This window comes from Phalacrocorax aristotelis, chromosome 21 (assembly GCF_949628215.1).
Source record: "Phalacrocorax aristotelis chromosome 21, bGulAri2.1, whole genome shotgun sequence".
Taxonomy (NCBI): Eukaryota; Metazoa; Chordata; class Aves; order Suliformes; family Phalacrocoracidae; genus Phalacrocorax; species Phalacrocorax aristotelis.
In genome coordinates, this window is record NC_134296.1 from 8,007,023 (window position 1) to 8,031,408 (window position 24,386).

The window sequence follows — 24,386 nt, forward strand, 5'->3', positions numbered from 1 at the left end:
ACTTAAAACATTGGCAACATCCGTTCAACCATCTGTGGTGCTGAAGAGCTGACACTGTTGTGGGTAAGTCACACCAAGGTCAGCTGAACTGACGTAGGAGTCCTTAACCCTTTATTGGCAAAACATTTCTGTTTTCTAAGCATGGGCTGCAATTGTAATTTGAATGATGTGAGACCCACAGCAGGGATATAAAGTGTCAGTAAAGGGAAATAATCACTAGTGCTGCGGAGTTTTTACCTGCTGTTACGTGAAGAGGTTTAGCCAACGGCGGCAAGGCACGGGAGCTGACAAAAAAAAGGCAGCCAGCCATTTAAAGTTAACTTTTAAAGTTTAAGGTTAACTCTCTTACTGGAATGGAGTTGGCATTGTTGTATCTATGGGTGAGTGCGTTCAAAGGAGGAAGTTAAAGATCGTTATGACCTTCTGGCTATATAATTTAGAGCTGCGGCTGCAGTTACAGCAGTCTGCCCTCTCTGCAATGCTGCTTTTTTTTTTATCTCTCTCATTAGTGCTAGGCTGTGAATGCCGTCATCCTTCCCTTTTTACCCCCTGCAGTGCCCTTCTTGCTCCTGCTGTCCAACAAGATAGCACAACCGTGTTTTTCTGACAAGTTACTCATCACAGGTTGTAACAGTTTGAAGAGTAAATCTGCAGAAAGCATGTAAGTTGTGCACGCTGCTTTTCAGCACGTGGCTATAAGGGGATTTATTAGAGCAAAGATGTATCTACAAAATACAGAACTAACATTTAGATTCCACAGTAGCCGCCCTGGCAGTGTGGCTGGTTTCAGGCATGTTTTCATGCAGGCAGATGACGGGAAGGCGCGTGGATTTTCAAGTCCAGTGCTGATCCGTGCGTGCACAGGTGGCTTTGTGAGCTGGACGTGGCTGCAGCGCTCTGCACAGCCCCGCAGGACGTGCCCGTGGGGGCAGGTTTAGATTGGGTCAGGCTGGGAGTGTAAGGATGTGGGGAGCTCCTGAAAGGGAAGAGTTGTTGACTGGGGATGGGTTGGTTGGGTTTGGTTTTGTCTTGCTCACTGGCTGTTTCTTCTGAAAAAAGCTGCTTCCGTGGTGCAACGGGTTCAGTCGTGTTCACACGTGCTGGGTACCGTTAGGGCAGTGCAGGGACTGACAGAAAGAATGAGAACATGATGTTGTCAGCAAGATGCTGGAAACGCATCTCTGATAATGTAGCAGGAGGTGTAAGGATTTTAATTTTTGTAATTTTATTTGGTTTTGTCACGTGCATATCACCTGCATAAGGCACAAACCCCTCTGCCGGGAGGCGTTTCCCTGCTGGGCTCGGCAGCCTTCCCCGCCGCCGGCGCCTCCATGGATGCCGCCGGTGCTGGTCTGCGCTCGGGCCGAGGAGCTGCGTTTGCCCCCGCTGCGTGTCTGGTTGCTCGGTGCCTGGGTTCGGGTTTTAGCCCAGAGGTGGGATCGTGTGCTCGGAGGCTTTGATGACCAGCTGTCTTAAAATACTCAGGATGGCGGGGTTTTTCATTCAGTATTAGGACTGAAAGTGTCGAGTACTGCAGCTTTCCTCTGTAGGGCTACTCTGGATGTACCCTGTGTATACTTCTGTGTGGCACATTGGCTTACATAATTTATGATATCGTTAAGAACTTGTAAAATGTAAGCAGGCTTTGGACTTTCTTAAGAAACTTCACAATGTTAGACCATATGCAAATAATAAAATTAAAAAACGTCAGTATAGATCCGTCCTGTTAATTTTACTACCGCTTACAAATACCATCCTTCTGGATTGTTCTTTGTACTTCAAGTAGTTTGCCAAATAATTGAGTTAATATTATGTTTCAAGCAAAAACTTTTTTTTTCTATAATCCTGCCAGTAAATTCCGTGGTGAACTTTGATCCAGAGCACTGGCATTTATGCAGACAGTAAGTTTCTGCCCAAGGAAGTAAACTAATTTAAATTAATTATATTATGAAGAACCCAATAATTCCCAGTGAAATGCTGTTTCTTGTCAGATGTCAGAAACATGTACACGGCATACAGCATATGGAAAACAACAAGATGTAATTGTACTAATTAGTTAAGGTTCTTCAAAGCAGCTATCGTCTAAAAAGCTCAGCTGTGTCTCCGATAGGCTCGTAGTCACTTGTTCCCAGGAAATGCTGGGGTAGGAGACGCAGCTGTGGGAAGGTTCCTGTAATGACGCTATTTCAGTTTAGCAGCTTTGTGATGACCGATGTGGTTAGACATGGGCCTCGCCTCTGACCCGTGAGAGCTCTCGCTCCACGTACGCCCTTTACATTGCAGAGTCTGCTTCAGTCTCTTCACAACATCGCACCTCCTTGCGTGTTCCCTCGCGTGTCTGTGTTGCTCATCCAGCAGCGGCTCGGGGTCTGGGGGCTGCGCAGCAGCGGCTCGGGGTCAGGGGGCTGCGCGGCTGGTGCATAGGAAACGTCCTTTGGGCGGGCTGTGGTTCCCCGCTGGTGCGGTGCTCCAGGGCCTCTTGCAGTGCGCCAGGTTACGGCGCTGGCCACAGCCTGGGGCAGGAGGGTCTGCATCGTGGCTGAGCCTCAGCGCGGCTCTCGACTAACCTCCTCTGTCTTTACCACTTGGTACGAAACTAAATCGGTACGGTAAATATTCCGATAATTCTCAGTTCAGTAGATATATTTATGGGAAAAAAGCAAGCGTTGCAATGGGCACTCAAATGTACGCAGTGCAACTGAATCTTTTTAATTTTTTTTGCTGCTGCTAGTGTTGCTCTAGAGAGAAAATATCTAATTAGGTTATAATAATTGTACTTTTTGGTAAAAAATAAAAATAGGCTATTTTTATAGGAATCTAATAGTTGAGCTTTGTACTTAGAATGGAGTTGTGTCTATTTTTGTGATTTTGCGTGTGCTTAATCTGTAGGATAGGAATTGTTCAACTGTTTGATCTACTAAATCGCTTTTAGTTCACCCACGTTTCTTTCCTGAGTCCTCCAGGGTCCAAACGCTTTTATTTATGGAAGGTTTTGGAGTGGGAACAATAATGAAGCAAATTTTTTCAGTAAATTGCAAGTCTTCAATATCTATATCCTCCTGTAAATTTAAAGGTACTGCATTGCCTTGCATCAATGTAGCGGTTCCTACTTTACGTTGCAAATTCCTCTGCCTGCCTGACCATAAAAATAAATTATGAACAATTGGTTAGGACAGGAGATGTAATCAGTTAAAGCCTAATGAAGCTTATACTTCAGAGCAGGCTCATCTGCTAAAATATTACGTTGGCTGAATCGCTGCAGCAAATGGGTGGTTTCATAATTGCGTTTCAAGTTAGGTTGATAATGCACTCTTTTATCTCAATGACACCTTGTTAAAGCCAGCCTGCCCCGGGTCACCGCACGTTTGTTGCGCAGACCTGATCTCGAGGAGCGGGAAGGCTGAGGAGCCCACCTCCGCGCTGGAAGCCTGTTCGGATGAGGTGTGCCTGAACCTCTTCGTGCCGCGCTCTGGAGCGCGCCAAGCACGTGCAGTCGGACAGCAGACACGGGGCACAGCTAGCTGGAAATGCGGAAACTTCCTCAAACCTAGCGCTGACCACCAGGCGGGAGCTGCTGGGTCCCCAGACCGCGCTCGGTCAGGCGGGTGCTCGCCGCGCCGCTCACCGCAGTTTCGGGCCCCAAGTACCTCTCTTGCCTCGCTTCTCCTGGAGCACAAGCAACAAGGCGGCAGACGTCAGCCCCAGCTGCCCCAGGCCGTTAGAAATGTAGATCAATACGCCAAAGCGGGGAGGTGAGCACGCTGCTGTTCTGACAGCTCTTCTGTAGCTTTCGGTGGTGGCGACTTACGCCGCTCCCACGATGTGCTTTGGAGCTCGTGAATCGGCACCTTTGAGGCGGTTGCGCCAGGGCGACCGCTCTGACCCCCCTGCTGTGGGGCTGGGTTTCTGCGGTGAAGCGCGGTGATGGGATGCGCTGGGGCTGCCTGGGCAACCCCACTTCGTGCCTGTGCTTTGCTGGGAAGTACCTGAATCTCAAAGGCTGAGCGGTTCCTCTGTGCTGGGATCTAGCTCTTCACACTTGCTCGTCTTAGAAAGCACTGTTTCATATTTAATTGAAAATCCTGGGTGCCATAACTGAAAATAAATCTTATTAAATGAATAGTGATGAAATAATAGGATATGCTGTGCAAGGGAAAAGATAAATTCCTTTCATTTTTAATATTACACGATGATTAACTCAACACAGAGGGAAATGTTCTTTCCTTATGTGATTACTTCAACAACAGCATGCCGTTAAGATCACAAACACAAGCTTCTCTGCAAAATTAAGTTATAACAAAATTGTAGTTCACTGAGTGAAACCAGGGAGATTCGTGGGCGTGTGACTGATAACGCGTGCTCGGTCTCTGTGGGCAAGGCGGGAGCTTGCTTGCGCCTCCTGATGCGCTTCACCTGTAGCTGACCCTGTTCCGTAGGTAGCTGGGACGAGGCTCCTGGCTCCTTTGTTGTACTTTTCACGTGTAGATGTAGTGCCAGATAAGTGGTGGAAAAGTCACTTGACTGGCACTTTCATACAGGTGAAAGGGAGAATTTCCTTGTTTTCTGAATGGGAGTATTTTTGAAGTATTCTCAACAATGTTGGTGGATCTTGAATTATTTTTTGTTACTTTTGGCTTACTGAGTACCAGCACTGTGATTGGGGCACACTTACTGTAAAACTGTATAATGGGTGTCCAGTACATTCTCAGAGGCATTCTGGGGAAAATTTGATATTTTGTAAGATTTCCTTAAGGATATAACTTAGCCACAATTGATACTAAACAGTGTTTTGTAGGTTGTGTTTTGAGAAAGTCTTTTTCATATATTCTTTTTAGGAAAAGGTGTGACTTAGGCAAGCTACAGGTTGCGGTGCTGTTCACACCAGTCCTTTAAAATGTCATGTTGATAACTTCTCTGTATCAAGCTTGGTTTTGCTGAGAAATGTGTTGAAAAACCTGAGGAACATAACCCTGTTTCCTTCCGGCCGCGCTTGTGCAAAGAGGTATCTGCGAGGAACACTCTGCAGCCTTCGCGCTCGCTGCGTGGCTCCCGCGGGCGCTGCCGGGGCTGTCCACAGGGACCTCACCGCCGCTGCTTACCGGAGCACTGCGGTGCACGCTGGTGCGCCCCCGATCACTAGCTGTTGTAGCAGAATTGCCGTGTGAACTCCGTATGAGTCAGGCATTAACATTAGTCACGGCCAGTGCACATCTGGAGCCGCAGGGATTTTGCTGACTGTCCGTATTGCACAGAGAGAGCTGGGAGGGGGGTGTTTTCCAATTTAACTTTGAGATGTCTCTAATCAATACCGCGGTGACACGGCACATCTGTTAACTTGCTGCAGAGGAGTGCTGACCTAGCACTTAGATGTTGGTGGTTTGAAGGTCCTGGGAGTCCTTGGGAGCGCGGTGAGGCACAGCTGTGTGATCTGCAGCTTGAATTTACTGCTGAACTGTCTCTCTCCGGCGAAGCGCAAGCTATCCGTCGGGAATGCTGCAGCCCGCCTCTGGGAGTGCTGGGATTTCCCGAGCTCCTTGAAAAGCCGGTTCGAGAAGCTCCGACTACTTCGTAAAAACTGCATAATGACTCTGTTCATTCAAAGGAGCAGGAATTGCTCCTTTACCTGTCTGTGCAGGGCTCGGGGGTCCCCACCCTGGCTGGAGCTCGGGGTCCCGCATAAGTGGGGCGGAGGAGCCCGACAGAGCTGCGTGCCAGAACGCCCGTCGATGGCGCGTCCGCAGGGGCCAGCACGTGGGAACGAACTGCGCTTAAGAACTGTTGTACTTGGAGGCGATGCGAAGCGGGATGGGCCCGGTTTGCTGTTGTGTGACCTTGGTTTATGGGCTACAACGGACCTTGCGCCACCGCTCACGGACACAGCTGAAGGATGCCTTTGCCCTGAACGTTTTCTGTTGCCCGTGTTGGTGGCTCACCCAAGAGGTTTGTTCTGTTCCAGGAGAACAGACATACAGCGTCTTTGTGAATATAGTATCTTTGTCAGGCTCCCGCTCTGCCAAACTCCAGGCTGAAATAGGTTAGTGGGCCTAGAAATTATGCAGAGTGTAATTGCATGTCTTGCTTCCTATGGAAAGCAGGATAAAAATAAAACTGTCTATGATTTGCATAAGTTCTATTCTAATCAGAACACTGAAAAAAAAAAAAGAGGTCTTGGCATGTGAACATGTACCCTTATGCTGGGAAACCAGTGCCAAGTCCCAAGCAGATTAAATGGCTTGTGTAACACGGAGCAGCTGCAAGGACGTTTTTCTTTGGGGATGTGACTGAAATGTGTCATTCTATAGAACTGCACGCTGCCTAAGCAATAAGATACGGTACGTTATGCGCACGTCAGTGTCTGAAATGCAGTGCTATGTTAGGGCAAAGTCAAGGGCAAACAATTTCTGCCGAGCATTACAATAGCTTAACCTGCAAGTGCCCTGCACGGAATCCCTTGTAAAACAACCCCTGTTGAAACAATACTTACCAAATGTCAGTAACTTTGAATTTGCACATTAGCTGCAGATTATCAAAGGGAAGCATTAATATTAGAACAGTTTTGGGACTCAAGTAACATTTTGTTCAGTTGTGTATGTTAATTGTGCTTCCTAGAGCAAATTGGTTTGTTTACTGTCTCAGTAAATCATTTTCTCTCGTGTGAATAAACTAAAACATCACATTGTAAATTTAAGGGAATGAATGGAAGATTGTTTGCAGATCGGGAAAAACAAGCTGTAGTAACCCTGAGGAAAATCACATCTATTGTTCGGGTTACTGATCTTTGTTTTGGAGTGCTCCAGTGCTGTGTCGGCTCAATTAAGAGCAGACTAAATGATTTGTGTATTACTGCAACCTACGACAGCTACAGAGGACACTGATTTCATGGCTCCAGTGTCTGTATTTGACTCTACGGCACGAGCGTTGCAGTGACAGACACTGCTCGTGCCAGACAGCCTCTGTAGGTGCCATGAGTTGCGCAGTGATTAACACTCAGCGAGTGATTGAGTGCATAATTAGGAAGCCTTACTAAAGTAGTCAGTGCTATTATTAAAACAACCCTGTATTTTTATTTTTTTGAACATGTTTGCTAATTACAAATTCTAATTGTTGTTTTGACCCTTTAGGTTGTTGTAACACACTCTCTTAACATGTTTGAGCCCGTTTGTGTGTCGCCCTACAGGCTCCATCACCTGCACAGTGGTTCAATTAAACCCTATTCTGCGCTGCTCAGTGTGTTTGTGTTCATCTACTGTCGCGATGTCAAAAGCCTGCTGGCTCTCATGCTTTACATTGCTCTCTTACTTTGGGAGGCATAGTTAGGTTTAGAAAATCTAAGTTTCTTGTGAGGCGTTTCAAGCTCCCAGGCTGTGCTCAGCGAGCTTTCCAGATATCCCTGTAAATCCTTGTCTTTGTCTTAAACCTGGCAGTGGCAGAGGCTTTACCATGCGCAGTTGATCTGGATTCATGTTACCATCCATTCAAACACATCCTGTTTGAGAGGGAAATGGTGCCATTTCAGCAGGTGGAGCATTGTGGGGACTGCTACAAAGGGAGGACAGGGATGAGCAGGGCAGCGGTGGAGGTGAGGAGAAGGAGCAGCTGCAGCCGGAGCCAGAGGGAGGGACGCCTCTCCCTGCCGACCTGCACGGAGGACAGCATCGCCTGGTGTGTGAGCGGTGATGTCTCAGGGGTCACCTTCAGCACAGACACTTTTCACTGACCCTTCCCCCAGCAATCATAAGAGTATCAAAATCCAAATGCTGTCTGTGAGCTGAGAGCAGAGTATATCTCTGCTTTTAGGTACTACCCCATGGTAATTAAACCCAAATTCTCTGCAGTGAGTCTCAGTTGTTTCAGAAAGCTGTAAACAGCTCCATCTCTCCCATAAATTAAGTAGGATACATGCTGCCTCCCAGTGAAGTGTGGGGAAGGATCTTGAGGAAAGTAAAGAATTTAAGTATCTCTTGAAAATAAAGCAAATCTTTATAAATAGGCAAAAGATTGTTGATCTGTTCAGTGCTTTTTTCACTTCTCAAGAAAATACCAAAATAAAGAGAGGAAAGTCTCCATATACAATATAAAAGGTCAAACTTCTCTCTTGCAGAAAATTCTTCTGCATTTTTCTTCACCACTGGTAAGTTGAAGGAAATGGTTATGTTTGCATTTTATTTGAAACCTATTCATTATTTTAAATCATTTGAGTTCTACTCATATCTCCTTCAGTGTCTGATCTTAGATCAGAAACAGCTGTACAGCTCTTTGTGCCTTGTCGTTCTCCTATTTAATAATGGTACAGTAAAATACTTGGCGTTATCAGAGAAAACCCTGCCCATTGGTAATTCTCCTGACTGTATTCCATGGTTAATGGATTTTTGTGAGCGTGCGATGTATTACTATAATCATATCAGATATTAGTATGCTTGAAGCTGGCATCTGAAAGTTTGAACTTCTTCACTCAAAGGATTTAATTTTTAAAATCTTCATGGTTGTAGGCAGAAAATGTATTAGGCCATGCAAGCTATTCTGCTACCAGTGCCTTGCACAAAACCGACTTAAAATGACGTCTGCTGTCATTCCACAGAAATTGTACGTAGGCTGACAATGTCTGTAAACGTGAGGAGGTAAAGAAAAGTAGCATTCATTGGAAAATAATGAACTGGCTGTGTGGTCCACCAGTAATTGCTAATGTTTCTCATCATCTCTCAGTGTCCTGATCTTTTTGCTTTTTTACATGTATGTTTCATTTCCTGTTAACTCCACTAAATGTATATATTTTATGTTCATGGAAAGGTAAATACCTCTTCACGAGATTGTGCTAGGCTGTGATGAAGGAGAGTCTTGTAAATGAAAGAGCATTGCTGCAAAATGCTACTTGGTTTTGAGTCCAGTGGAGCCTTTATCTGTTGTAGTCCTAAATATGGGTCTTAATTTACAACTTTTTCTGCGGTTCTGAAGTGGCGGGTGTGACCGTCCCGCCGCGTGTGAGCCGGCCGCAGGCGCCCTTGCGCGGCTGCGGCGGTGCCCGAGGAGCAGATCGGAGGGAAGGGGCAGCCCATCTTCCGGGAGCTCTGCGCGTGCGCGTCTTGAGCCCCACAGCCCTGGGCTTTGCCCTTGAGCTTTACTGACGCTGGCCTTGCTCAGTATGTGTTCTGGCGTGCGAGCTAAATGCTTCTGCCTTTAGGTGGTTTAAAGAAAAGCTGTGTTTGTTGTTGTTTCTGGTTAGATGGGAGCTGCCCTCCTGGTGCTGGGGGGTGACTCCCACCCTGCCCACAGCCGTTTTGGGCTCTGGAACTGGGGGCGATGAGCTCAGCGTAGGTGGTAGAAGGTGCTTCTTTCCTCCGTTGAAAACCTCTTGATTTCACAGTACTGGATCCTTATTCTTTGTTTCCAAGAGTCAGCCAACTGTGATGCATCTATTTGCAAACGGAGGCAATTGTTAGTGGGTAACAAGTGTTATTTTCATACACCAACCAAATGGCGCTGAAAGACTCCATCTAAATGCCATCTATGCTCTGCCAATATTTTCTTTCTTCTTCCTTCTGCACTAAACAATAGATATTTTTTTTTTTTCCCATGGTAGATGAGGAACCCGGCCATGGATATCCACAATCTAGAGGTTTCTGTTACAGTTGACTTTGCTGTTTCCACATTGCCAAAAATAAAAACCTGGAGGATTGCATACAGGCTCCCGCTGTTTACGTTTCATCTCTTGTCCTCAGCTCCTGGTGTTTTTCAGAGTAAACAACGCATGATTTGCCAATGCTTTTTGTATTTCTTAAAGATTGTTTGGGGATGTGTCTTCCAAAGCATATTTTAGTTGTCTTCAAAACTTGAAATGCTTTAGTGATGAAGTTCACAAGCAAACACAAAGCCAAGTTATTTTTGCAGGGGTTTACCAACAGTGGGCTGGTTTAGTGGTGGAAAAACTTACAGCCCTGTGAGATTTCAAGGGAACAGTGCAACACAGTATGCTGTGATGTTCAAGAAGGCAGACTGAGAAACTTTGTCTCCCTGAATCAGTCACCACCTTGACTGAAGGTCTTAAGGCATTATCTTGGAAAGGCTTATGTTGATTGCCCCTTTGATCAGTTCTAGTGATGAGCAATCTCCTAACTCTGTAGGCTTAAAAAGTCAAAACGCAGTTACTGGTGTTTTCTGAGTGTATTTTGTATTGCTAGTAAACATAAGGAGATCCCCAAAGCGAAGCGGGATGTACATACTCTAATGAGGTTTGTGGCAACCTTATTTCTCAAATTTGGAGAAAGTTTTTCATGTATTTCAGAAGCACTGTAAAACACACTTTCAGTATTTTGAATGCTATGGTAAATGGTTTGTTAATTCTGGAAGGCTTATCTCTGCCATAATTTCTGTAAATATGAATATATTACCAAGAATTTATTGGACAGCATGTAACAAACTGCAATGAAACAAGCCTTTCAAAGTAAACCTTTCTACTATTTTTTGGCTTTCAACTAGTAAATGAGTCTGGTTTAATGGATTATGAAGTGCCATGAGGTTTTATTTGTGTACAACAGACTCTATGTAAATTCTTCTATGAATTGTTCTGGGTCTATCATTTTAATGTGATTAGATGAATCTGACATACTTACCCTTTACTTTTTCTGAATTTGCAGAATATCTTTAATGACGCAGCCATAGTTCAACTCCATGAAAGATCCTTAATTCAATTCTCTTAAAAAGGATTGATACTAGTAACATTTAGCCACTTAACAACCTTTATTTCACAGCATGTAATCTGCAAATGCTTTGCACCATGATTTCTCTTCAGTACAAAGAAGCAGGATTTGCTATTGTAGTTAAAAGTTTACAGATTAGTTGTGTTCCTTGGAGAAATGAAATTCCTTCCTCTGATGCTTGGGGCAGGTCCTGCTCTTGTCGGCAAGGTCTCCTCCAGTCCCGCTTCCTTCATTCTGTGCTGATGCTCCGGGACTTCCCACCTGTACTGGTTGGTCTGGTGTCCTTGGAGTGTTTCTCTGGAGAAGGGGAGGCTGAGGGGAGACCTTTTTGCTCTCTACAACTACCTGAAAGGAGGTTGTAGTGAGGTGGGTGTTGGCCTCTTCTCCCAGGTAGTGGGTGATAGGACAACAGGAAATGGCCTCAAGCTGTGCCAGGGGAGGTTTAGGTTGGATATTAGGAAATGTTACTTCACTGAAAGGGTTGTCAGGGATTGGCACAGGCTGCCCAGGGAAGTGGTGGAGTCCCCGTCCCTGGAGGTGTTTAAAAGACGTTTGGATGTGGTGCTTAGGGACATGGTTTAGTGGTGAACTGGCAGTGTTAGGTTTATGGTTGGACTCCATGATCTTAAAGGTCTTTTCTAACCTACACAATTCTGTGTACTCTGTGTATATGGTAGGGATTTGTAAAATCAGTCTTGTAAATGTGGCTATTTGCGTAGTTCTTCAGCATTTGTTAGATGTCCAGTTCTTGGATGTATTTCACAGGACAGCTTGAGATTACCCAGAGGAGGTCGGGTTTGCCCGACCTGCTTCTGGATCTCTCCTGAATCCATCTCCGTAGGACACTGGCATGCAGGAGGATAATGATTTTCATAGGGCTAGTGTTTCCTAGCTACCTTTCTGATGCAATTAAAAAGCATGGTAAAATAAAGCAGATGGATAGCAATCTTCTCCAAGCTTTCAGAAAGCCGGGATGTGCTTGGCAGGGCAGTGTACAAAAGCTCATCTCAAAGGAAGAAGGTGTAAAGGACTTCTCTCAAAATGTCCTTTGCCCAGAAGTTTTGATAATTTCTCAAATACTATTTTTTTTCCTTCATTATAACACGTTTTCTCCAGATGCTGGAATAACATCCAGAACTGCGTAACGAGGCTGGTTTGTATTTTCTGCACACAGACGCCGCGCGAGGCCGCATCTCTCCTTCTCTCTCCTCTCTCGGTGTTTGCTCTCTTGGTCCTCAGCCTCTCGCTCCTCTATGTACGTTCATCACCTAAACCTGGGCTGTCTCTGCCGTTGCCACGGTCGTGTCGCAGCTGATGCTGCCTCTGTGCCAGTGGCTCCAGTCCGCACAGTTTCATGTTGTCCGAGACTTTTTTGGGGGGACACTCGTGTGTTGCTTGCCGAGTGCAGCGTGGCTTAATAGAAGTACCTTTGCTGCCCGTCTTCAGTCAAATAATTTATTCTCTGCAGACATTTAGTAGAGGGAAATTCACACAGCTGAGCAGGCTTCAGTGAGGTTCTCTTAATGAATATTTGAAAGCTTTTGTGAGACTTCATACTGAGGATTAAAAAATAGATTTTTAAAGTATTTTCTCCCTGCAGCATTTTTCTGCATCGTAATACCTCCTCTGACACCTATCTGTATTCCCAAATAGTCCAGTCAGTTTCATCTGCACCATCAGCTTCTCATCCTCAGGACTTTCCCTTTCCTCACCAAACAACTTTCCCAAGTCATTCCCCGATTTTCCCTTTGCTGATAACAGCATCAGTAATTTCGGAAGAGTTTGCTTCTTGGTGTCTGTGGGTCTGCTCTCAATCCAAAGCTCTACAAACAATCCTGGCTTGAGGGAGAAAGGTGAGAAGTCTGCCAGTATGGCCAGAACAGATTAAAATGTATTTTTGCTCCTTTTTCATGCCCTTTAATAATCTGAGGTTTTTTTAATTTTGTCTTTGTAACATACATAATTTGCATTTCAAATGCAAAAAGAAGTTTCTCATGCGTTTGGCTCTTCTTCCACGTTTGTTCTGGGAAATCAAGTTTCATTCTTTACCTTGTCTGTTCTGTTCCTGGTCAGAGGAAAATCTGTCTCTTCAGAGATTTCTGTTTTCAGGCAAATGTCGCTACCTACCAGCGATACAGCAAATCAAGATGCCCTCACGGTATCCGAGCCAGAGACCTGCCTGCTATGGCCCTTTGGAGAATCTCCCCTGAATTAGTCAAAGGTTGGCCTTTTCTGATGTCGGATCTGGCGATCAAAAGACATGACTAATTTAGACTTCGGGAGCAGAGCAGTGTGGACCTACTGCTGTTTGAGTCTCATTAAAAGGCAAGCGAGCAGAAGTGTACATGGCACATTTCTGCGATGACTCTCTGCTGTTGGTCCTCTAACATCCTTGCAGCGACGCAACTCCAAAGCAGCTTGTTATCGTGGATGGCATATAGGTGCTTATTGAGTCCTGAGAGCTGAACACAGTGATTGTATTCCTTGTCTTTTAGAAGGTGATGCTTCACCTGATGGTGAGCTTGATTGCTCTTTGAAGAAGCAGCAGTTACCAAGTGAATAAGCAGAAATCACCGTGAGTGCAGCTCAGCCTGTAATGGGACCAGGATCTCTCTTCCCAGGCAGATTGCTGGCCCAGACGAGGTCGGCATCTCGACTTCCTTATTGGCCTGAATTCTCCTGGGAGCCCCTCTCTAACGGGCAGGGTCCAGACTTAGGTTCTTGCGCCCATTATACCTGGAAGAGGGACAGGGAGGTGTTGAGCGGGAGCGTGTCCGTGGAGCCCTGGGTGGGTCATAGTGCTGGGGTGTGAGCTGCCGAGCAGCGCTGTCAGTCCTGGCCCCCCTCCACGGCGGCCCTGGGGCCGCTGGAGGGAGAAGCATGCTCTGCACACTAATCTGTTGGTTTCTGCCCCACAAGCTGAGCAAAACTGTACCTGCTGAATGGATCGGACATTGTCAAAATGCTGCCATCTCTTAATTTAGTTGGAAGAATTTAAACCTCCCACGCGTTTCTTGCACTGAGAGCGTAGGTGTGTATTTGCTAGGTGGGCAGCATCGCAGTGCAAGTACTGAAGGCTGTGTTACTGCTGGGCTTTTCCATCTTTTCCATATTCTGTGAATATGGTTGATTCTCTTGTATGCTTTTAGAAGTAATTTATTGTGTTCAGTGAATGCATGTGTTTGGATCTGCAACTTGTGTTAAATTATCATGTGCGTAGTTGCTGAGGAATATCATAAAGCTAATGTGTTGCACACTAATTATAACTTTGGTCTCCTAATGCAACATATCTGCTTTGTGTAGCTGAACGTTTCTTTAAATGGCTTTTGCTTAGTCACGTTGAAAGATGGCTTAATCTTAGTTCATGTATTGATAGCCTAGTTTTAATTAAACAGTAACTGTTTTCCACTTGATCAACCCTGATAATTCCTATTTTAGTTAGCCGCTTTTGAGCAAAGCCATTTAGCTGTTTTATTAGCCCTTATTTTGTGTTTCACATGGAATTTTCATATTCCGGGTTGCCTTTTGCAACCTCTGCTTATGTAACACATCACGCAGCCCAGGGTAACCGCGGACGGTATGAAACACTGTTTACATGTATGGAATTCTGAATTTACATTATGAAATGCTGTTTACATTTCTCCTCTGCTTTGTTCCCATCGAGAAAACAAAATCGTGCAGCAGCATCTCATCTGCACGTTTTTCATTCTGTAACACTTAAAAAAGCGCTCTGGACCGTGGTGCCGAGGGCGGGCTACGGGGGTCCGGGGAGCGGGGCAGCGGCGGGCAGCAACCGGCCGCTTAGGCTCGGAGTCCCCCAGCGGATCTGCATCGCGGCCTAGGCCTGAGCCCGGCCCCGGGCCCCGCTCTGCCTCGGCCCCGGGCCCGGCCTGGCTCCGGCCCGGCCCCGGGCCCCGCTCTGCCTCTGCCCCGGCCCCGGCCTGGCTCCGGCCTGCCCCGGCCCGGCCCCGGGGCCTCTCCCGGCAGCCCCGCCCTGGCGGGCCCTGCTCGCCCGGCGGCCCCGCGGGGCGGCCCGGCCCGGCGGCGCCGGGAGGTGGCGGCAGACGGCCGCGGGACCGGCTCCTCGCCGGCGGGCCGCGGGCCGGGGAGCAGGCCTGGGGGCGCGGGGCCTGCGGGCCCGTCCCCCCGAGCCCCCCAGCCCCGCTCCCCGGGCCGGGACGCCCTCCTGCCCCCCTGGGCAAAGGCCTCGGCTGCCGCCCTGCCCGCCACGAACGTGGGGGGATTGCCCGTTAATTCGCCGGGGGAACACACCGGGGCCGCACACAGCCTTTCTGAAAATGTACTCCAAGAATGAGGGAATGCAATTCCATTTTCACATCTGTTCCCTTAAAATATGTTTTTGTGCTAAATGCTACAGGGAAAGTGTAAGCACTAGTAATGAATGATGTAGTTTAATAGGAAAGTTTCATGTTTTTAATAAGCTGTTGCTCTGAAGGATTGCTTTTGTAATTAACAGTAAAGTATTTTTGAAAAGTTTGAAAGAAAAATGCCATTTACTCATTCGTTCGTCCATCAGCATTGCAGCTCCTTGTTGCCATATAGATGCCACTGTCTGTAGGAGGTGTTGGCATGGAAACTTGGGAGTGCAGCTCCCAGCACAGTGCAGCGAATACCATGTGCCATACCTCTAGGAAGTTGTCACCTATGTCTGTCTGCATAAAATGTGCGTCAAAACGAAATGGAGACTTTCCACGTGGTCTTCAGAGTGATTTGTGGGGGATGTCGCAGATACTCTGTGTACTGGGAGCATCAGCCAGATGCACTTGTGACACTGTTTTGCTGTGTCTTATTATGGGGCAGCAGCATAAAATCTTCACAGATGGAAGGCTTAGAATTTATTTCCATATTTAAACTTTGAGATTTGCTGTTTTACCAACACTGCTAATTTAGAAATGGGGTTCTTTGTGTTGAATTCAAGTAGCCCCATAGCAATAGTCATCTGTTTGTGATTGCAGTGTATATATACTTCAGTGTTTCCATGACAGGTTGGATGTATAAACAGCTATCTTCATCCTGCTTACGTACAGCAGCAAAGGCAACTTTACCATTGCGGTTTGAGGGGTGACAAGAGAAATGAAGACCACTACCCCTGTTTTTTGCAATATCTCTGTCGTTCACACTTGCCTCTGTCCTTCACGGCGCTGTGTTCTGCTGCAGTGGTACTCAAGCCTTTTTTTCTTCTGCAGGCACTTAGTTTTCCTTACAGAACTGCAGTGTGCATATCCTCATTTAAACAGTTCATTTGTGGTTAATTTAAATTAAAACTGAAAACAAGATGCTTGTGCCTGTTCATCTTGCAGAACCTGAATGGTATAAAGTACATCATTCCTCTTGACTGGTCCCTGCGTGGCGTGTGTCATCCTTCAGAGGCAGCTCAGCAGCACAACAAACCCCAACCCGACATTTATTAGGTCATTTCGGGGAGTCTGATACATGAGGTTTCCCTAAAAGCCTGTGTGAAACAATGTAAAGGAGCATGTTCAGCTCCTGAAGGCGGAAATATCTGGCTTTTGCGTAAGAACAAGCTCTGCAGGTTGCCTAAAGCATCCTTACTTTATTTTCTGCTTTCTAATGCACATCATTCTCTATGTGATTTTCTGTCATTTTCTGTCTGCCTACTGTTTTGTTTGACTTTTTTCTGTTTTCCCCAGGGAACCCTTTCAATCTTCAGTTTAGTTGTCTTGGTCTCAGAGTATAGTCCATTCTTTAAGTTTTAATGGTAAGATTAACCCCTCAATGTCAGCGTATCCTTAGTGGCAGCTTTGCTTTTAGGTATTTTTTGGGGTTTTTTTGACTGATTTGATATTTATTGAAAAGGGTTTATAAGCTTTTAAATTTTAAAACATGAGGAGGGTAGAATGAGTGAATAAAGTCTCTAATTATACATCCAATACAGATTTTCACCTCTTGCCAAGTTTTTCCAGCATGCAAGGCTCTGAACATAGCTAACGACCAGATTCATCTGCCTCAGTGAAATCGCGTGTATTGATCTGCCTAAGTGAAATATGCTTGTATTGTTGAAGTGCAGTGCTATAGATCTGGCTTTGACAGGGAGATGGATGAGCCATTTTAGTGGTAAAACATTTTTTAATCTTGAGAAACCATCTTGTCTACAAACAATAAAGCGATTTGTAGTAACAAATGGAAAATATTTTTCTTGCTGGAGATTACACCATTTGTTTTCATTTTCCATGACATGTTTTGCTCATTATGCTGCAGAAATCGACTCCAAAGTTTTATAAAGAACAGATCATGATGGCAAAATAGGGAATTGAGCTGGGGGCTCGCTGTCATAACAACAGAGAGCGTCGGACCCGGGGGAGCTGCTGCGAGTTCCGCGTTCAGGAAGGAGGCGGAACAGGAGTGCTGCTCTCCCCAGCCACGCTCCTGGGAGTTACTGTATGGCTTGTACCACTCGGGGACAGCTGTGGGGACTGTAGCGTGGTGTCCCCTCAACGCTGTAGGACGCTTTTTGTGTTCCTGGACATAATTTTTAAATAAATGACAGCATTAAAGGAGGGTGAGAAAGGGCCTTCATGTGGAGCTCACGCTTGTGTTAAGCGTGAGTGTGCTGCCTGTGTTCCTGGCGACATGCGTGTGGTGGGCTTTTCCTTTGTTTACTCGAGGGCTTAGGGTGGTTTTGTTTGGGTTTTGCTTAATTTATGGGCAGCACAGACTTTTATGAAGAGAGGGCTGATAGGTAATCTTGGTTTCACTTTTAAATACTTTCCAGCATGCCGTTGTTTTGCCTGGAGGGAAAAGGGTGCAAACTGGAATATGGTTTGCCGTTAAAGAATGGTGGTAGCCAAGGTTATATTTGAAAGACACATATAGGGTGTGTATCTGCCCTTAACTTGGTAGAAGGGGAAGGGAAAGTATAAACTTACCAAAACACATGCTGACTTTGCAGCAGTGACATGTGGTTGGGAAAACTTGGTGAGTGGTGGTGGAAGGGTGGTTTGGGTTTTGGTGGTTTCAGTTTGTAGGTTTTTTTCCAAATTTGGTATTTCACGCAAGTACAGTAGTCTCGGTTTCAGGTGTAGGTGAGCTCCGTATTGAGACTGATGTGGGTCTGTGCCCCATTCCATTCTTGGGCCTTTTGAGGTGGTCTCTTCAGCAGCTGGTCTCAGCAGGCTTCAGAGGCTCCCGTCAGAATCACGCCTACAGCAGGTTTATACGTTTCGTAACCTGTTGCTGACGTAAGTTAAGAGGAGCAGCTGTGTGTTCCAGCTTGTGTTCCTGTTGTTGTGACACACCAGCATACGCCTGCTACTGGCCTTCTCCTAGGTTGGGTTTTGAAGACAAAGACTAAGAGTCGTCTTCCCTAAAGCCCCGAGTGTTCTGCTGTAGTACGTAACTTAAATTTATCAAGGTCACTGAACCCTATTTAATGTGCGTTCTGGGAAGATGACAGGGTACAAAAGATTGTTTTGTAGCCTTCTGTCAGAAGGATGAAGCAATAATACAAGAGCTCAGTTATTTGTGTGCTGAAGGGGCCGTGGTTATCTAGTGATGTGACAGATTCACTAATGATACCTGACAGAAGTATTGCAAAGGAATAATTGAAAAAAAAAAAAAAAACAAAACCCAACCCTTTTCTATCATGCAGTGTATTTTAAAAAGAAAATATTTTCTTTTTATAATATCAAGAATTCAAATTCCCATGTGACAAAATATTGAGTTCAGGTGCCTAACCAGTGGGTGTAAATTGAATAGAAAATATTTTCACTATATTTTGAAGCAGCTTCCTGCCTGTAGAGACTTTTGATTTTGGCAGTAGATTTTATATTATAATACTTCTTATTGATTTCAAAACAGTTCCAGAGTATTGTCACTGTCTTGCTTGGGAGATACTGAGGTTGGATGGTTTTTGCTCAGCTATGCTTAAAGTCACCGTCCCAGTTTCACCAGCAGGGAGTCAGGCTTTGGTAGCATAGAATGGCTTTTCCATTCATTGGGTTGTTGCATTTAAAACAACCCAACTCTTTCTGCTGCTTTCTTCTTTTGAAACGTTTCTAGCAGTGAAATGCCGTTGTTGTTGTGAGATCCTGCTTAATTTTTACAAGTTCTTCTTTTTCTGTTGCTTTTCAAGGAAAAGTCATCAACAAAGACTTGCGCCACTACTTGAGCCTTCAGTTCCAGAAGGGCTCGATAGACCATAAACTCCAGCAAGTGATCAGAGACAATCTCTACTTGAGAACCATCCCTTGTAAGTATGTAGAGATCAGCCTCATTTGATCTGTTCCTGCTAACGGTCACATAAGTCGAGAGCTTTAAATGCCTTCTCTCCTCACCTGGTCTATAGTTTACCTTGCAGCAGGAGCTTCTGTAAATGGCTTTGCTAGAATAGTTTCAATATCTTAAGTTGCAATGAAAAGGTACGGCCAAAACAGCGAGAACTTCAGCATTCAAAGCTCAGAGTATTTCAGGAGTGTTTGTGTTTTACTCATCGGAAGTTTGTCAGTCGTCATCGTTAGAGTCACCACAGCCACCGTGGGAAATAAACCTTCCTCAGCACGATCGAGCAGCGCAAACACCTCCTGATTTTTGCCAATGCATTGGGGTTTTTTGCACAAAGAGGAAACTTAGCCCTTGAGAGGCTCAGAGTGGTTAGGCAGAGTAGTGCAGCTGGAAGGAGAGACGCAGGAGGGATTATATGCAGAAAGGCCTGCGATGACAGAAGATGCAGGGGAACTGTTGTTAGCTCTTCCTGAGAAGACAGTACAAGGAGGTGGCGGCAAGAGGGAGGATGAATCCATGGCCCAAGAAGAGGAGGAAGGGACAGCGCGTGGACGGACTTCAGTGTCACAGCAAGAATTAATTAGAGAACCTGGGTGGACCTGTCTTATCAGTTATGCCAGCCTTTCTGCTCTGAGCATCTGCTAGCATCCCTCGGCCCCACCAGCATGGGTGTTACCTGGCCTTTAGCAAGGTGCCTAGAGGTACTGCTCCCACGAGTGGAGGTTTAGAGAAAGCCCCATTCAAGGTACAGGGCGCTCTGACAGCTGCCGAATATCCTGTTGCTGCTTCTCACCCTTAAATGTCCTGTCGGTGCTACTCACCCTTCTGTGCCATTTCGTTTCTGAACTACCACAAGATCATCCTGTACTTTGTCTCAAAGGTTCACTGGTGAAAAAGGCTCATCACCAGTTGTATTTAAATATTCATTGCACTAAAAATTTAAGTTCATCAACCAGTGTTTTTGTAACTCAAGAATTCTGTTCTCAATTTAGCATCGTTGTCGTATTGAGCGTGCCCAAGAGTTTGTGACTTTCTTAGAAGATAATAATAGTGAAAGGCAGTTTGTTTACTAGCAGCTCTTGTTCATGCTGCTGCCTGAAAAAATTGACGTATGCCTTTAAAATGCTGTTAGGTTATATAGGCAGTAATGAATCAGTGGAGTCCTTTCCAGGAGAGTTTTAATTAAGCTATTATAACTATGGGAGGCATGTATTTATAGACCTAACACTTTGAGAACTTCTGCATTAACACAGCAATTTACTGATTACTTTGAAAAAAGCTTACTTTATAGCTAGGGTTTGGAGTACGGATGAATTACGCTCTGAATTGTAAGGTTAAAAAAATATGGTTTGTGCCCAGGTGTGGATCTGACTGCCCAAAAATCAAATGTGCTTCGTCACACTGACCTCATTACAAATTAGTCAGTTTGTACTGGTGAAAACAATGGAGAGAAGCAGCAAGCGCCCTTACAGCCGTGTTAAAACGCCACAGCTCTTAAACAGCTCCCCAGAATCCCAGACTGCTGTTGCCTGGCTCAGGCGTCCCCTGCTTCCACAGACTATGTTTTCGGTTCACTGAGCATAAGAAAGAATTCTCTCTAATTACCACCTCACCCAGCTTTTTTCTCTCTCCTCCTTCATCAATAGCAGGCTGTCATTCCTACGTAATTTGATGGCCTAGTTTTTATACATTACTGTTCACTTGCTCACCAGCGTTCTAACTCTTACCTTACTGGAGTGACATCATCATTGTATAAAGATTCAGAGACGTATTGTTTTTACTGAATTGTACAGCAGGCGGCATTTGGGGAACAGGCAGCCCTTAAGTATCTTACAAGAGTGTTTTCTCTGTCTTTTCAGGCACTACAAGGGCTCCTAGAGATGGGGAAGTCCCTGGGGTAGACTATAATTTCATTCCTGTTGAGCAGTTTAAAGCACTGGAAGAAAGTGGAGCCTTGCTGGAAAGTGGAACATATGATGGTATGTTGGTGGTGTTTAATGGAATGGGAGTAAGGACCCAGTACTCACATCCAGTGTCTTGGTTTAAGTGGAGCTCTTGTACCCAGGAGGTGTCGCTTTTCCTGCCCATTGACAGTCGTTACACTAGTAGCGTGACAATATTAAATCTATTTTTGCAGTGTCTGTGAAGGGGAGGAATGGTCTTGTTTTGCAGCTCTCTAGTAAATCATAAGTTGTCCTTTAACCAGTCTTAATGCAATCTGATAATTTTCCCAATTGCATTTTTGACGAAGCATTCTGAAAATGTTTGTCTATGCTTGGTAGAGTTTTGTTTCAATGGAATTCATAGTCAATTTTGTTTAACCCTTTGAGAACAGCCATGTTTTTCTGAGGTGTGCATCGAAAGGACAGAAGGCAATGGAAATTCTGATACAGCAGGGGGGAAAAAAAAGGTATTTTGCAATGAAAATTTGAACAGCGCTAGACCAGATTGTCAAGGTCTGTAGCAACATTGCTTTTTGTAAATGTGATGGGGGAAAATGCAGTGAAGGTAATGAACCGTCAGGAGCTGGTTATCCAGAAGAGCCACAGAGCTGCTATCATGTGATGGGCTTTTGCTTTGCTTTGGTTTGTTTGTTCTAAGGAGTTCAATGGCAGTCAGAGATACTGCGGGGTGGGGGGACAGACCGAGGCCCACCTTTATTTAAGGTGAGAGGGAAGAGAGACCAGTTTGACTGGCTCAGCCCTGGGATGTCTTGCGCTCCTGGGCAGCGTGCCCCAGTTGCAGGTGGGTTTCAGGTTCACGACTGCCTGCTTTCTGCTGCTTTTTGCTGTTGAACACTTACCTCTTGACACCGGAACAGAACAAATTGCAAACATCACACATTGCTTTTTGTATTTAAGTTTATAAAACCCAAAATATGGTCTGGCTAGATGTTTTTCAAATACAAAGTTGTACTTGAAGTCAACTAAGTTACAGCCAGATTTTCAGAAATGCTGAGCATGTGCAGCTTTCAGCGATGCTCAACAGAATTTACCAGATTACAAACCTGCCTGGTTATTACATATGTTCAACATATATTTGATTCAAGCAACTTTAAGTGTGCACCGAGGACTTCGGTAGGTGATGGTTTTACTGACACTTGAATGAATCTGATTGATTCTTCCTCCTACCCCACTCCCCCCACACACACACCGCCCCCCCAAAGAAAGACAAAATAAAGTCCAAAGTAGAAAATTCTGTGAAAGGCTCTGTACCTCCTTGTTTTACGTGTCTCGTGCTGTCTGTTAACACTGTCCTGTCCATGGAAATGCCCTAAGCAAATGTAGACTAAACTAGCACTTTTTTTTCCTTAGCTCCCCTGATTCTGGCTGTCACCACTTTGAGCCTCGCCCTCGCTGATATTTTCAGAAGGGTTTCTTTTTTTTTTTTTTTTTTTTCACATGGTCAAAACCATATTCAGCCACCAAATGTTACCCCAGCAGGAATTCTGGGAAGCTCTCTTGCTGTGGGCTCAATTCCCTAATAAAAATCATATGAGCAGTCAGGAGAGAGGTCAATTGCCAAAATTCTTTCCCAGAAAACAACAGACGATTCCTCTTCTTTGTGTTTTAGATTAAAATATTGAAGTAAAAATCTGTTCATTTTTCTCAAGTACAAATTATTTTTGTAAAGCTATATTAACGGCTTCGTTTAGCAAGTGTGTTGTCAGTAGAAAACTATAGGGCTGTAGTTTTAAAATCAATTATTTGTAACTGATTTTATGTAAATACTTCATGTTTCTGCACAAAATTCATCTGCTTTTTTATTTTAACATGTTTCTGTTGCTGCATATTACTCTGTTAATCAGTTAAACAGTATATAGAGAAAGAACAATTGATTTTCCCTGTTTTGCTTCTCTCAGACTGTTCCCCAAGTCTCTTTATGGACCATTAGTGAATTCCAGGCAAAGTAACAAATCTTTTTCTTTGAAAACATGTGGCTGGATAGAAATTTTGCCTTAAACCTATTGTTTTCTGACATCCAACAGCAGCATTGGCAAAGAGTCAACGTAGGAATGAATAGGTTTTGATCGTTGATTGGTTTTTGATAGTGCTGATGTCTTTAAGAAGTTGGGTTACAGTTCGGGTCTTTCACCAAAAACACGTTATATGGGCAATAAAGTGTTCACTGCCAGCGCTTTCAGCGGGTGTCGGTGCTTCGGTCACTTTGATTTCTGTCTCATTGTCAGGTAATTTTTATGGTACTCCGAAGCCTCCAGCGGAGCCCAGCCCCTTTCAGCCTGATCCAGTGGATCAAGTTCTTTTTGACAATGATTTTGATACTGAATCCCAGAGGAAAAGAACCACATCTGTCAGCAAAATGCAAAGGATGGACAGTTCTCTCCCTGAAGAGGAGGAAGAGGAGGAAAAGGAAGCAGTTAACGGCAGCGGAGGGATAGGTTGGTTGGCAAGGGGTGAAATTCCCTGAAGTATTGTATGAATGGATAAGTGTACAAATAACATTCATGCTTGCTTGAACCGCTTCCTTAGTTTTGGTGAAGTTTGAAGGCAGTTTTCTATTCAGACTGGTGTTTTTACTCAATTTTGAAATTATCTTTTAAAAAGAAACAGCTGTTCTCCCAGCCAGATGTGCAATTGCATCATAAAATGCACTGCTCAGTAGAGAACATGTAGTGCTGGGTATCAGCCAGCTACATGAGGAGGAAGGAAAATTTTATCCACTCTTCAAATAACAGAATCCTTTGCAGAGTATAATTCCTACCCTGTAAATGTTATGGTTTAATTTTGAGGAGATTACTGAATTTGTATGCAGGAGATTTTAGCAAAACGATTGGTTTAAGAGGCAACACTAGCTCGTGCTGTAAAATTTTCACATGATTTTGGTTAAGGGAACTATCGCATGACCTTAAACTGCCCAAAGGGAAGTTTGCGGAGAGAAATAAAGCAGAGTGCCCTGAGACTGGACCAGCATCCAGCCGGACATTTCAGAGATTGGCAGGATGCCCTTTTCCTTTTGCTGTCATGGTTACTCATCTCAAGGGGGAAGAACTGATGGCGGAGAGAAACCATCACATTGCATTTGCAGATGAGCCTGTGTGCGAGCGTTTGAGAGACAGACTTATACTGACCAGACCTGACTTAATCTTGCAAGCTCTGGGCTGACACACCAGGGCACAGAGCGGCCCAGTGGCCAGGCTGGTGGTTAGGTGAAGGTCACAGACATCCTCGTGTGGCGGAGGATACCAAGCATAATCTCGGGACCGAAGGGTGGAGGCTTGCATTCAAAGTTTTCTGCAGGGACTTTTGGGGAGGTTTTTTTTTTGTTGTGGCTTGCAGGAGGATTTTATTGGCAATTTGGGTCTCCTCTATGTTTCATTCTGGTGCTTTGGGGAATATCAGTAGGATTTGGGGGGGGGGCGGGGTTGATGGCGTTACAAACGCTGTTCTCTATGTAGGAACAGCAACAAAA

At 45.1% G+C, this 24,386-nt stretch overlaps 1 protein-coding gene across 2 annotated transcripts in view; it reads left to right on the plus strand.

The window, feature by feature from the left end:
• The window catches only part of MAGI3 (membrane associated guanylate kinase, WW and PDZ domain containing 3), a 74,638-nt gene that overhangs the window by 19,406 nt on the left and 30,846 nt on the right, over positions 1-24,386 (plus strand). For both annotated transcript variants that reach the window (XM_075115771.1, XM_075115770.1), the window contains exons 2-4: positions 18,808-18,924; positions 20,816-20,935; positions 23,146-23,355. In XM_075115771.1, the coding sequence (XP_074971872.1) occupies positions 18,808-18,924; positions 20,816-20,935; positions 23,146-23,355 (447 nt within the window). The remainder of the gene's footprint in view (positions 1-18,807; positions 18,925-20,815; positions 20,936-23,145; positions 23,356-24,386) is intronic.